At 36.7% G+C, this 13,398-nt stretch overlaps 1 protein-coding gene across 1 annotated transcript in view; it reads left to right on the top strand.

Annotated features, from left to right (window-relative positions):
• The window catches only part of Dgkk (diacylglycerol kinase kappa), a 183,178-nt gene that overhangs the window by 57,713 nt on the left and 112,067 nt on the right, over nt 1-13,398 (top strand). Inside the window, exons 2-4 of the mRNA XM_003461978.1 lie at nt 3,896-4,006; nt 5,532-5,612; nt 7,151-7,255. Of these exons, the coding sequence (XP_003462026.1) occupies nt 3,896-4,006; nt 5,532-5,612; nt 7,151-7,255 (297 nt within the window). The remainder of the gene's footprint in view (nt 1-3,895; nt 4,007-5,531; nt 5,613-7,150; nt 7,256-13,398) is intronic.

The following is a 13,398-nucleotide window of genomic DNA, read 5'->3' as shown; positions in this document are numbered from 1 at the left end:
ACCCCGTGAAGTCCTGAAGACTTATTGTCTTGAATATCTGGTTCATGTTCAAAGTTCCCTTGTGCTGCTCATTGGGTTTATGATGTTCTGATTATACCTATACTGTTTGTTAACTGACCTCTCACGTGTTAATAGTTCTTGACAAAGCCCACATGTATACCTGCATCTAGCATAACATATACCCCTTCCTCTTGTCTCTGAATATGGAATCCTGTGTAGTTGCTGGCTGAATGAGCTTCTATCCCTTCTGCCTATTAAGTTCTTAATAAATTATATTTTTTGTTTAAAAATAAAAACTTTCTAGCTCTGAAAAAAGAATAAACCTTGTATAAACACATGTGCACAGATTTTTGTGTAGACGTAAGGTTTCAACGATTTTGAGTAAATACTAAGAATTGCTATTGCTGGATTTTATGTTTGATTTTTGCAAGAAACTGCCAAACTAGTGTCACCATTTTGTATTCCTTCCAGCAGCGCATGAGAGTTCTTGTTGCTCCATACACTTGTCAGCACTTGGTATTATCAGTGTTAGCCATTTTAGTAAGTGTGTAGTGGTTGTGCAGGTTGTTGTATAATGTTCAAATGTTTTTTCTCTCATTAATGCATATTAATAATACAGTCTAGTGATGGTTTGGGGGGAGTGTGCATAAATATAAAATGCCTTGATCATTTTCAATATTTTTACCATACTCTCCCTTCTCTGTCCCTTTCTCATTTTGAAGTGTTTACCATCCAGTTTCCTTGCTTCTTTTTTTTCTTTATTTATATTTTAGATTTCTCATATAAGGGCTGGAGATCATCATGTTAAGCAAAACAATGCAAGCTCAGAAATCCAAACAAACTGTTATTTTCTTTGTGGTTGTTCTAGGACTTACAATATACATTTTAACTTATCAGAATCTATTTCAAATTTATATAGGATAAAGTACAGTAGATGACCACTTTTACATACTTCTACTGTCTTTAATGGTCACTTAATTGTGGGAACTTCCTTGGGGGTGGATGCTGGCTTATTGAGCATGGATTTTAGATATCTATTGTTATTCAGAATGATGTGTTGAAGAGATGTGGTCTAGAGGCAGACAAAATGGAAACTTGAAAGATGATCACTTTCCCTGTTTGGTAATTGACTAAGCTATAATCTGAGTTCTTTTTGGGCTATCATATTCACAGATTGTGAAGTATGAGATCTTAGTTTATTGGTCTACAGGTGACAATGGTTGAAAAATAGTTTCTTTAAGGATGGATGTTTTTCAGAAGAGAATGTAGTTGTGTAGATGTTGCCAATCTGAGATACAAGACTTTAAACAGAAAATGGAAGAAAAGGGATATGTCCTACCAAAAATTGTAAAATAAACTAGAACAGAAAGCATGACATAATACAAAATAAGAACACTAAAATAAGTATTTAATAATTGACAGAATCTGGGCCTGGTGGCACACACTAACCCTAATCCTAATACCCAGCACTTGGGAGACTGATGCAAAAGCGATTTTGAGGGAAGTCTGGGCTACAAAACAAGTTCAAGGAGAGCCTGAACTAGGTAGAGAGACCCTAAATTAAAAAATTGCAGAGCTGGTGGTCAGGCAAGGTGGTATGTTGCTGCAGGGCCAGTTATTCAGGAAACTGAATCAGGAGGATCTCTCAAGCCCAGGAATTTAGGATGAGACTGGGCAACTTAACCAGATCCCCATTAAAAAATGATAGAAAGCTCAGTAATTTGGACATGAGGAGGAAACAGTGGGATTAAAATTTATAGAGCAGTTAAATTTTTAAATTTGTCTTTAAGATAAAGAAATAAATATGACTTCCTAGGTATCATGAAGACTTAGTATGGACGAGTATATGGCAGAAACAAAAGGATTAGGAGAGTGAAAATCAAATGCCAGTATTGGAACTGTATATTATGGATCACCTGATTAGAGAAAGGAAAATAATCATATATTCTTAATGCTCAGACAAAAGGTTTTTTTTTTTCTCATTAATGACTCAATTTCAACAAAAGTTAAAACTAATTTATCTCCTTGTCACCCCTTATTTCTCAAAAGGTCTTACTATTCATTTTGTCCTTTGCACCATCCTTTGCATCTCAAGGGTGGGACAGAAACCTTGAAAGTTGTTATCAAGAAAGTTCAGGTAAATTGTAATTGCTTATGAACTGATTTTTCAGATGGTGTATAGGAGCTTTGTCAATTGGTACAATCTAATTGGTTAGAAATTGAACAAAATATAGAGATGTTTGTATGTGTATGGGAAACAAGAGCAACAAATAATTGTTTAGATTACAGTCCCAAACTCAATGCCTACTTGAGTCAGGCACCCCAACTGAAAGTGCAGCTCTACAGATTATTGTATTGTGAGTATGTAAGCCTAATGATGCTAGATGTTGTGATTTGTTTCAAAGAAACAAGAAATTTGTATTTTAATGGAATTTCTGCTTTTGAATATCATCAACTTGTTAAAACTTTTGAAAAACAGTAGACAGACCATTAAAAAAAATCACCTTCATAACCACTCAGAAATGAATTCTAATTTAGATGATGGAGAGGAATCATGGCACAGCCTTTATCTGACGGTTTAAACTGTTTCATTGTCCAGTGTCAACAAGTTTGGTGCCAGCTTGACAGTGATGAGTATTTCTCCTAAATTGCTGTCTTGCATATTAGTCTGTATCTTATGACATAGCTGAAAATGTCCTCAATGATAAAAATAGTGTACTTAATTGTTTGGTGGGATCAGCCTGTTATGGAAGTAAGTAGAAATTCATTGTTCAGATTGTATATATCCATCCAAGAGTTAACTGTCTTTTGGTTATCTTTTTATGTGCTTGTTCCCTTACCAGAATACGAGTCTTCTGAATATCCTGATAAGGAATTTATACTTGACTCTAAATGTGTTGGGAATCTGTTGGAAGTTTGTGAGCAGGGAAGGGACATGATCCAACTTTGTATTTTAAAAAGTCACTCTAAAATAGCTTACAAGAAGGCCCTGTCTAATGCAACACCTGGATGATTCGAAAAAATCAGCCTTTATTGACCATGATAGTGATATCTCTGTTGTGAACTCAGTTTGCTCTAAATTCGTGTTTCAATGGTGAAAAGTCTGAGAAGTGAATATTATTTTCTCCCATAAGAAATAATGGAAAATCAAATAAGTGACCAGAAGCCCAAAAATTATACTTATAAACTTATTTTTCCAGGACTTTAACAAATGTTGCAATGATTTCTTTCTTTAACTCTATTGAGGTTATCACATTTTTTCTCTTAGCCTTATTGCCAGCATCACTAACTTTCTTTGGAGCTATGATTATGATATTTCATGCAAGTGAAGCATGAAAAAAGCACAGCGACGAATGTTTTAACTTACTAACAGAAGTACAAATGTTGTCTGGGTGAGAGCAACGCTTAGACTGAAGCGTCACCCTTTGTGTCCATGGTGAGACATGACATGTGACTCCCTTGTCACCTGTACAGGTTTTTCATGTCAGATTTTCAGTTTGAGTATCAAATATGTTATAAACATCCAAGCAAATTGTTTTTAAACTTTGCTGTTTGAGTAGTGGAAAGTTTGAGCTTAGAGCCATTCAACAACCTGGATATCACTATATTTTTATATTTATGTATTTATGTTTCTTCGTGTTACCTTCTACCACAAATGGAGATATTTCCTATGGTTCTTGGGTCATGGATTCTAAGAAACTCGATTTGTGTATAATCCTGTGTTATACAAGAAAAACCAATTCCTTTTCTGATTAAACTAATTTCCTTGGCACTTATCTGGTCTACCAGAGCCATTTCTCAGATATGTGAGAGATATCTTTCCATCTGACTGAACAAGTGATAAGGTCTTGCAAACTGATCTAATTTAATCAGTGGCTATGTTTCTATCTTTCAGAAAATACTGAAGGAAGGACCACTATGGAAGAACTGTCACTCCCTCAAGAGATGGAAGCTCAGATATTTTATGGTTCAAGGACAACAACTTTACGTTGCACGCCATTCCTCGGTAATATATAGAATCTTATCAACTGAGTTCAGTTGTTGGATAACAGGACATGTTTGAATGGGGGAGATGGCCAATTGGTAAAGACGTTTTAGCAAACATTAGGGTGGAAATTAAAACTCTCTACTCTTCAATTTATCCTTTGGGCCAAATGGAGGACAATTCTCTTATGTCTCTTTTCTATTTCTCTTTCTTCATAGTTTTCCCAGTTAACACCCAGAGTAAACTACATCTGGGCCCCAGTGCAAAATAAAAATGCAAGATTTCTTTTACAAAACCCTGGAGGAACTAACATATAAGGCTAGATATTCATGTTAAAAATATAAAGCAACAGTTTATGGTATTTTAAAATTTTATATTTAATGCTATTCTAAGTAAAGGAAGAATAAAATTCTAAATTAGCATAATTTCATCCTCCATTTTTACATTGTACCATGATAGTTTTAAATGAAAATATAACTGTTTAACTACTGTGGAGAATCTCCAAAATTATACAATTTGTATTAATTCATAAATGCATATGTATTTTGGTCTTACCAGTATACAAAGCTGCACAAACTAGCTCAACTCTTTTTGCTTCATTTCTGTGATACTTGCACATTCTACCAGAATTTTCAATGATTAGGCAACACAGGTAAGTAACATGAGCAACAAACAATACTATAAAAAGGCTCCTTAGTTGTTCACATTTCCTACAACTATACTACCTTTTTTCAGCAAGTTCTCATTCCAGCACAAAGTGTGGCCTTTCATGGCTGTCAGTTACCCTGTTTGATCAGCTTCACTTATAAAATTTTGCATTTTGCTCAACTTCAAAAACTGAGCGTCCACTGGAATTCTGTGTTTACAGACATAACAAATATAAATGGAATGACAAGGCATTGATTGGACCTGCATATGTGCATATTTCCATTGCTCCATATGCATGACTCACTGTCTCACCTAGACTTCATTCACAAACACAAATTCAAAGATAAAATGCTTTAAGAATTTTACCAAGTATAGAATCCTACTAAATGTGGCATCTTGTGTGACTATACAGACTGCATACTGGTGAACCTACCCCTATCTATATTGGAGTACTGATTTTTTGCTTCTAGATATGTAGTATCTACCATGGCCAGTGTTCAAGTGGATACAGGCCTCAAAAAGATGCAAGCAACATGGTCAAAGTTGGCCATCCAATAAGATATAAACTAATAACATTCTGTACTATCAGGTCCCTAGCTAGACCACATTCCATTATAGTTTCCAGCATTAACCTTCTCCAAAATTTGCATAATTAACCTAAGTCTTCTATGAAAAGTTTTGAACAAGTTACTGTTTTGGTTTAGTTGGATTTTTAAAATTTTGTTATATGATATGTCCACAAAAATTATTTTGCTAAATAAATTCCAGACCTCAAGAAAAATAACTAATTGGATCATAACTGCCAAAAATACCTATTAGTGTATGCGTGTATATTGCATTTGATTATCTCTTTGCCTCATTAATCAAATGGTTTCTTGTCCTTCTTATATTTTTCCAGTTTGTCCACTTTGAAATAATTGATCTGTCTCAGGTCGTCTTAGCAGAAACCAGCTGGCGAAATCTTTGCCACAGTTTTTGTGTAAGTAAGAATGGACATCATTGAATGAACAGGGGTGGAGGCTAGCTGAGGAGATAGGCTGCCATACCCACTTGTTCTCTCTTTGAACATCAGTTTTCCCACGTCTGTTTTAATCCCAAAGTGTTATTATTCATTCAAACAGTTTTCAACCAAGCCCACCTATGAAGAGGGAGTGTGACTCTGATCCCTATTACCAGCCTGCTATAAAGTGGGGTAGGGGGCATGTGACTATTACAAAAAGTAGTTCACCTAGTAAAGGAAGTTTAGAAGAATAACTTGAGGAGGGTTTCAAAAGACTGCTACTATGTCATAAAAAATTGAGATAATTGCAGTACATGATATCTTCTCCTTTGATGATGTAAATGAGAACCTCAACCCAAAATGAAATTTACCTAATGCTGAGAGTACCTCAAAGAAAGTGGAGGATTTTTCTGTGTTCAAGAGCTTAGTGTGCCTGAAAGAACATGTAACTTTTGTCATTCAAATGAATCCAGACCAGAAAACTCACTGAAAAATACCAAACCCATTGGCCTGGAAATTTCCTGCCCATCTCCTCTCAAAACTGTCTTTTGCCCATCTCAGCAGTGGGTATCAAGACTAAGGGTCCTCTTCAAACAGGGTATGGTACTTATCAGACAGAATACAATGGGACTAACATTCTGCTTCCATGTGTGGACCATGTTCCATTTTGTTTTGAAAGGAGAACAGCTGGATCCAAGGAGACCTAGCTTTCACTTTCTCTCATTGCATGACCCTGACCCAAGGCAAAGTTGAAGTTGCTATTAATTGGTCCCCAAAAACTGAAATTTCAGTTTAAATGAACCTATAGGCTTTTTTGGTCTTCATTCTCCAAAGAAATCACAAGGACTAGGCTGCCTCTTAGCCTAAGAAAATCACAGAGGCATTGCTCTTTAGCCCCAATAGATTTAGACTAAAGGAATGGTTGTGATCAATCACAATCCCAGCTAGCTCCCATTCCCATATACAGTAGAAACATGCTGTGCAACATTCAAAATGGGAAAGAAATTTCTTGTTGATGTGGTGAGCACTAGCTCCAAGATTTGAGGTACTAGTGGTAAAAGTAAGGACCCTCACTGAAACAATGACTGATGCCACAGATATCCATGCTCCGTCTTCCCCTTTGAGAAAACACTGAGTTCATTCCCAGGTCTACATCTGCAAGACTCTCACCGTGTATTTCTGACTGACTGGGTTCTTGTACTGAGCACAACTGATGGACCCCTGCAAAATTGTCTAATGAAATGAGAAAGAGATCAATGCAAGTACCTTAGAATAATTCTTGGGACATAGGAAGTGCCATTACAGCCTTAATGATTACTGTTATCTTTATTATTGTTTTGGATGGGCATCTAAGGAATTGTGAGTGGCTATCAGGACCTGTATCTTATATATGAGAAGTGGCTTGAGTTGTATTTGGTAGATCTGTCTAACTCCTTAGAGAGTTTGCAGACACAGAGAGTGCAGCAGCAAGATTGTGTGAAGTGAGAAACAACTAATATTGTCACTTTTCTGTTTAGATTATCACACCACAACGAAAAGTCACCCTGGCGGCATCCAACAGGAAAGACATGGAAGAATGGATTAACATCATAAAAACTGTCCAACAGGGAGAAATTTTTAAGGTAAGGGAAATAGAAAATCCTTACAACTCTCATGAATACAAGATTGCATTAGGTGGAAGCAAGGATCATTTATCTGGTCAAGAAATATAGACAAACTATCTTAAGGAAACCTATCTGGAACTATTCATGAACATCAATAATTCTCTTAGATTTATTGTCTGGTGATCATATGGTTTAGAAAGCTCTGTATACATCCACTTGCTATTCAAATGTCACCTGTATGCCCAGTGAATGAGGCATTCAGGATGTATGGGACCAGTTAACTTAGAACCACTTAAATTAGGAGTGCTGCAATCATCAGTTTTTATTTGAGTTTACTAAATGATTATAGTAACAGTTAAGAAAACTAAGATTCAGAAAGAGGAAGTAATCAAACCAAGATGAAATATCTACTTGATAGCAAAACAAAGATTTAGACCCCGGCTGTGCCATCTCAAAGTTTATGTCCTTAAATACTACACAATTTTGCCTCTCTATTTTCTGTCTACCACTACAGAAATATGGGCAGAAGAACAAGGAGCAGTCTTCCCCATAGCTTATCATGGTTATTTTCTCCCTGGCAATATCAGATCTTTAGGAATAATGTAGGAAAAGCTGCTCAGTTTATGGTGGCAGAGAAGCAGAGAAATAAGCAAGGGGCTGGAGAAGGAGACACACACTACCAGATCACTCTCCCTCAATGACTCATCTCTTTCAACTAGATCTTGCCCTACCATCAAGTCAGCTATACTTCCACCATAATTTAACCACTTTCCAAAAGCCTCACCTATGAGGCATGAGACTTTTGGGGGAACATCTAGGTATATACTACAAGAGACATATTTCATTTGAAATGTTTATGTATTTTTCAGTCACTTAATCTTATTCAATGTTCATATTTGGATAGTACTTTAGAGTTTACAAAACACCTGGACTAACACAATTTCATTTAATTAATACACAAATAATTAATATAACATACATTATTTCTGGATTGCACTGAGAGGGATTCAATAGATGGAGAGAAAATAGCCTTAGTGTTCCTACAATAGTAATGTCTTAGTTCAAGCTGCAATAACAAGATAACATAGACAAAATTGCTTTAAAGGTATTTATTGCTCATACTTCTGGAGGCTGAGAAGCCCAAGATCAAAGCACTGGCAGATTCTATAACAGATGACAGCCCATTTCCTGGTTTGTAGATATCTGACTTCTCATTGTGTCCTCACATTATAGAAAGGAAAAAAGACCACTTTTTGAGGTTTCCTTTCCAAAGACATTTTATTAGTCAGCTTTCTCGTTGCTAGAGGAAAAGAGTTGACACCTGCAGTTTAAATAGAGATTTATTTTGACTTGTGGCTTCAAAGGTTTCAGTCCATGACAGCTGACTCCATAGAAGAATCATCAAGGTAGAAGAGCATGGTGGAACAAAGCTGTTAACTTCATGAAAGCTGATAAGCAGGACACATGGGAAGAGCACTATAAATGGAGAGACCAGGGACCAGATATATTCTTCAAGTTCATTTCTACATGACTCACTTCCTCCAGCTAGGCTCTAGCTACTAATAGCACATGAATACATCAGTAAGCTAACTCATTGTTGAGGTTAGTGCCCTTATAATCCAACCAAGTCTTATTTGGTTTCCAAGCAAGTCTAAAATCTAGCAAAGCAACCTGCAGAAAATCATAAGGCTAAAGGATTATCTCCTTTGGCTTGATGTTCTACCTTCCCGACTCGTGGAGTTGGCAATTCCTCATTCAAAATCAACTAAGGCAGAGAATCCACCTTCCAGACACACTCAGTGGGCAATGTCTCCCTGCAGATCAGCAGACAATGAACAATGTCGTGGCTTTCTGTAGGGCCTCATCCATGCCGGTGTTCTCTTCTGAAGAGGTGTCAGGCTTTCAGGGCTCTGCCAAGCTGACAACATTACTACAGTTCTGCTACACACTGGAAGTTTTGGTAGAGGCATGTCTGTGCAGTCCCCCAAGCCTGTGTACTCTGACCACTTGGTGGGATTATAACTGTGATGAACTCTGAGTCACCTTTGGAATCCTATTTCTCTTGTCCACTTGTTGCTATTGCTGTTTGTTTGTTTGTTTTAATAAGGGTTAATTTAAACTGACCTTGAACTCACTATATAGCCCAGGTTGGTCTCAAACTCGTGTGATCCTCCTGCCTTAGCCACCTGAGTGCCAGGATTACAGATGTATGCCACCAAGACAAGCTTTTCTTTGTCTTAAAGAATAGAATGATTGCAACTGAATAATTCTATCATCTGGTCCTGTAATGCCTAAGAAGTATGACATTATTCCTTCCTTCCTTCCTTCCTTCCATTTTCTTACTTTTATTCTCAGTTGACAGCATTTCTGCTAGTATAATCTCATCTCTATTTCTGGCTTTTGCTGCAATAGTTCATGGCATCTGAGGTTCACATTCATGCTTATCTATTCAAAGATTAGAGTCTGCTACACTCTTCCAAACATGATTTTTTTCAATTTTTGAAGTATATACAAAGTTTTCCAAATCCTTAAATTCAGGATCCTTTTTGCTTAATAATTCAAACTTCATTTCTCTCTTTCACTGTTTTCAATTTAATAATTAAATAAACATGGCCACAGTATTATCATTTCAACTGAAATAAAATTAAAATGATTGATGAGCTATTTTGTTTATTTTTATTTAAAAATAATTACTAGTACTATTTTATTGATAAATTATACTTGCATATATTTATGGGTACAATGTAACATTTTATTTTTTACCTTAAAAAAGATAAAATCAAAGAATACAAAACAGAATAAAACCAATCAAAATAAACCAGTATAAGTGATACAGGACTTCAAAACAATTTGAAATGAACAAGTTACCATAATGCCTTTTGTTTTCTTCAAAATAGCTGTAGATACCTTTGGACATAGTAAAAATCAAATAGAACAGAATAGAATAGAAACAGTAAGAACAAAACAATGGATGCAATAAAGGACTTTAAAATAAGACAATAGTAAATTCAAAATGGCTACCATAATATAGCTGGTCATGCAATTGGATTTAACACAAATAAACAAAACAAAAGAAAATAAAACCCAACCCAACAAAGCAATAAAAATTATATAAGGCTCTAAAACAATACAATAGGGAATTAACAGTGGCTACCACCCTATGAAAGAGATCCCACCTAGATGCCCCAATGTTTACCACTATCTTCTGAATAGATTATCAGGCCACTGGCCCTGGACTTGCAAGGTCAGTGAAACACCAAAGCACTACAGGCATCCAATTGCATTTCACTTTGATAGCTATCATCACACCCTGTTTTTCAGGATTAGCCAGTCACTCATGGTGTGGTGGAGGGAAGGCTAGTACCTCTTGTTTGCCAGCCCATGTGCCAGAAGGAGCTTGGGTCTGGCTGTCCCCACTCCAGCAGTGGTGCTGGTTCTCAAGCAGGGCTTACTTCCTGGTATGGCCTTGTTCTTCCCCTCCTCACCACAGTCTGAAAATGCCACTGACTCATGGGGAGAAGCTTGGGTCAGGCTGTCCCCACTCTGGCAGCAGCCAGTGCGTGACACTGGTTCCCAGCCTGGGCTTTCTTCTTGGTGTGGCCTTATTCTCTCCCCTTGCAGTCTGCAAATGGCCAATGTGATATTTTATACATGTGTACAATGTACCACAATTAAATAAATCTAGTTAGCATATTCATCACTTCACCGATCATTGTTCACTGTACTTCTAGGAACACAAATTTATTATATTTTACATGAGTGTGAGATCAGACAACACTTGTCTTTCTGTGTCTGGCTTATTTCACCAAGCATAATGTCCTACAAGTTCACCCATTTTCACATATTACAGGATTTCGTTCTCCTTTCTACCATATTCCATTCATTATGTGTGTATATATACTGCATTTTAATCCACTTATCTGTTAATATATACTCACATCTATTCCGTATCTTGGCTATTATGAATAATGCTGCAATGAATATGGAGTGAAAATATCCATTAAACATATTCTGTTCCTTTGGATATATCCAGCAGTATAATTAGTAGATTATATTGTAGTTTTATTTTTAATATTTTAAAAGAAACTCTATGTTTTCCACTGTGACTATAAAAGTTACATTCCCATAAATACTGTACAAGAGTTCTATTGGACACAGTATCTAACACAACATAAATGAGAAGAGGTTTATTTTGGCTCATTGTTTTGTTCTGTGATAAGCTGGGTTCTAAGCAGAAATAAGATGGCTGAGGAGCACGACAGAGGGAAAAGTACTCAACATTTGGAAGCTAGAAAGCAGAGAATGAAGGGAATCAGTAGAGACAAAGATACACCCATCTAGGTCACACTCCAGTGAATGACTTTCTACCAGGCCCCATCTCCTTACAGCACAATCAGCTATTGAACTCATTAATGGATGAATCCTTTGATGACGATAGCATTTCTATGATCCAGTCACCTTTCAAACACATGAAACTTTGGATTATATTTTAGGTCTAAATCATAATATTGTACCCCTGACTCCCAAAAGACTCATGGTCATTTTATTATACAAAAACTGTTTAGTTCATCTCATTGCCAAAATCTGAACAGTTCCAGCACTGCTGAAAAGTCCAAGCGAAAAGATTCTTCTGAAACACAAGGTAAACTCACAGCTATGAGCTTTTGTTTAAAAAATACAAAGAAAGTTAAATACTTGCAACATTCAATGCCACAGGGTAATTATTCTCATTCCAAAAGAGGAAAGTATATAGACAAAAAGGAAATAGACCAAAGCAAGAGGAGAAGACAGGAGGGCAAACACAAATCCTGTAGCTCAATGTTTGGAAACTAGGGTAAGTTGTGATAAAGGTCTGGGGTGGCCCTGCCAGGACAGTATTTTTTATAACTTTTTTTTTTGTCTTTTTTTTTTTTTATCGGTACCGGGGATGAAACTCACGACTGCCTGCTTGCAAGGCAGATGCTTATGCCGCTGAGCTAAATCCCCAGCCCCTCTGCCAGGACAGTATTACCCCCTACGCAGTCTCTCTCTTGTGATGGCTCTGCTCACTGCCTGTGGCTTTTCTCAGCAGGGGTTCCACATTGCTGGCTTCTGCAGCATCCTCGTCTTCACTGCACTTTAAGTTTCACTCTCAGAGCTTTGCTCACTGCCCTCTCAAGGGTAAATTGCCTGGCTTTCTACACCTTCTGATGTTTGGACAGAAGTCTCCATAACCCTGCTGTTTTAACATTCTGCATGTCTATGAAACCAGCACCACTTTGATGGTGCCAAGTCTGCCACCAGCTCAAACAGTAAACAGACTCCCTTGATCATGGCTGCAGAGGCCTCTGAATGCCAACATGATTGAGCACTATGAAACAAATCCAGGGAATCAATTTCCAAGGCAGTATTGCTCAAGCAAGTGCAAAGAGCCTCTCTTCTCAAATGAAAGCTTTACAGTTTTGTGCCAATGAGCCAGAGAGTGGGGTCTTGGTGATACCTGAGATGTCTTTAAATCATCCTTTTTATTGTGCTGAAACAAAGAATTTGCATTTTTTCATATTATTTTTAGTAACAATGCTTTACTTTGCCTTAACATTTAAAAAAAAACTTTTTTATTACTATATATTTTCAGTACATGTATTTCACATGTACTTGAGGAGTAAGTCGATATAGATAACACAGCTTGGTATTTTTTGTAGACTCCCATCCCATTTTTATTCTTGTTGATATTATTAATCTTACCTCATGTTTATGACATATAATGTCTACATTCATTAAGGCTATTAGATTCCTGAAAATGGCATATCTTTATTTTACTTATTTCTCCTTCCCCACCTTCTGTCATTTTACCCATGTTCTCTTGGATCCTTTCTCATTTACAAGAAATCTATCCCATTATGACCTTCTACCCAATCTTTATACTTTGCCTTCTTGAGAGAGGGTCTCACTAATAGCCCAAGATGCGCTCAAACTTACAGTGATCCTCCTACCTCAGACTCCTGAGTGCTGAGATTACAGGCCTGTGCCACCATGCCTGACTGCATTTAGTTTTAATTCCTTAATTATTGTCATTCATTCTGGTGTAGGATGGAATCTTGACATTCTTTTAATTTGCATTTTACTAATGACCAGAGATATTAAACTTATTTTCATATACTGTCCATTTCATCTTTTCCTCT

Source organism: Cavia porcellus, unplaced genomic scaffold, assembly GCF_034190915.1.
Source record: "Cavia porcellus strain 051 isolate PalLab524CR breed Dunkin Hartley unplaced genomic scaffold, mCavPor4.1 scaffold_3, whole genome shotgun sequence".
In the NCBI taxonomy this organism is placed as follows: domain Eukaryota; kingdom Metazoa; phylum Chordata; class Mammalia; order Rodentia; family Caviidae; genus Cavia; species Cavia porcellus.
This window is presented reverse-complemented; position numbering and strand designations above follow the sequence as displayed.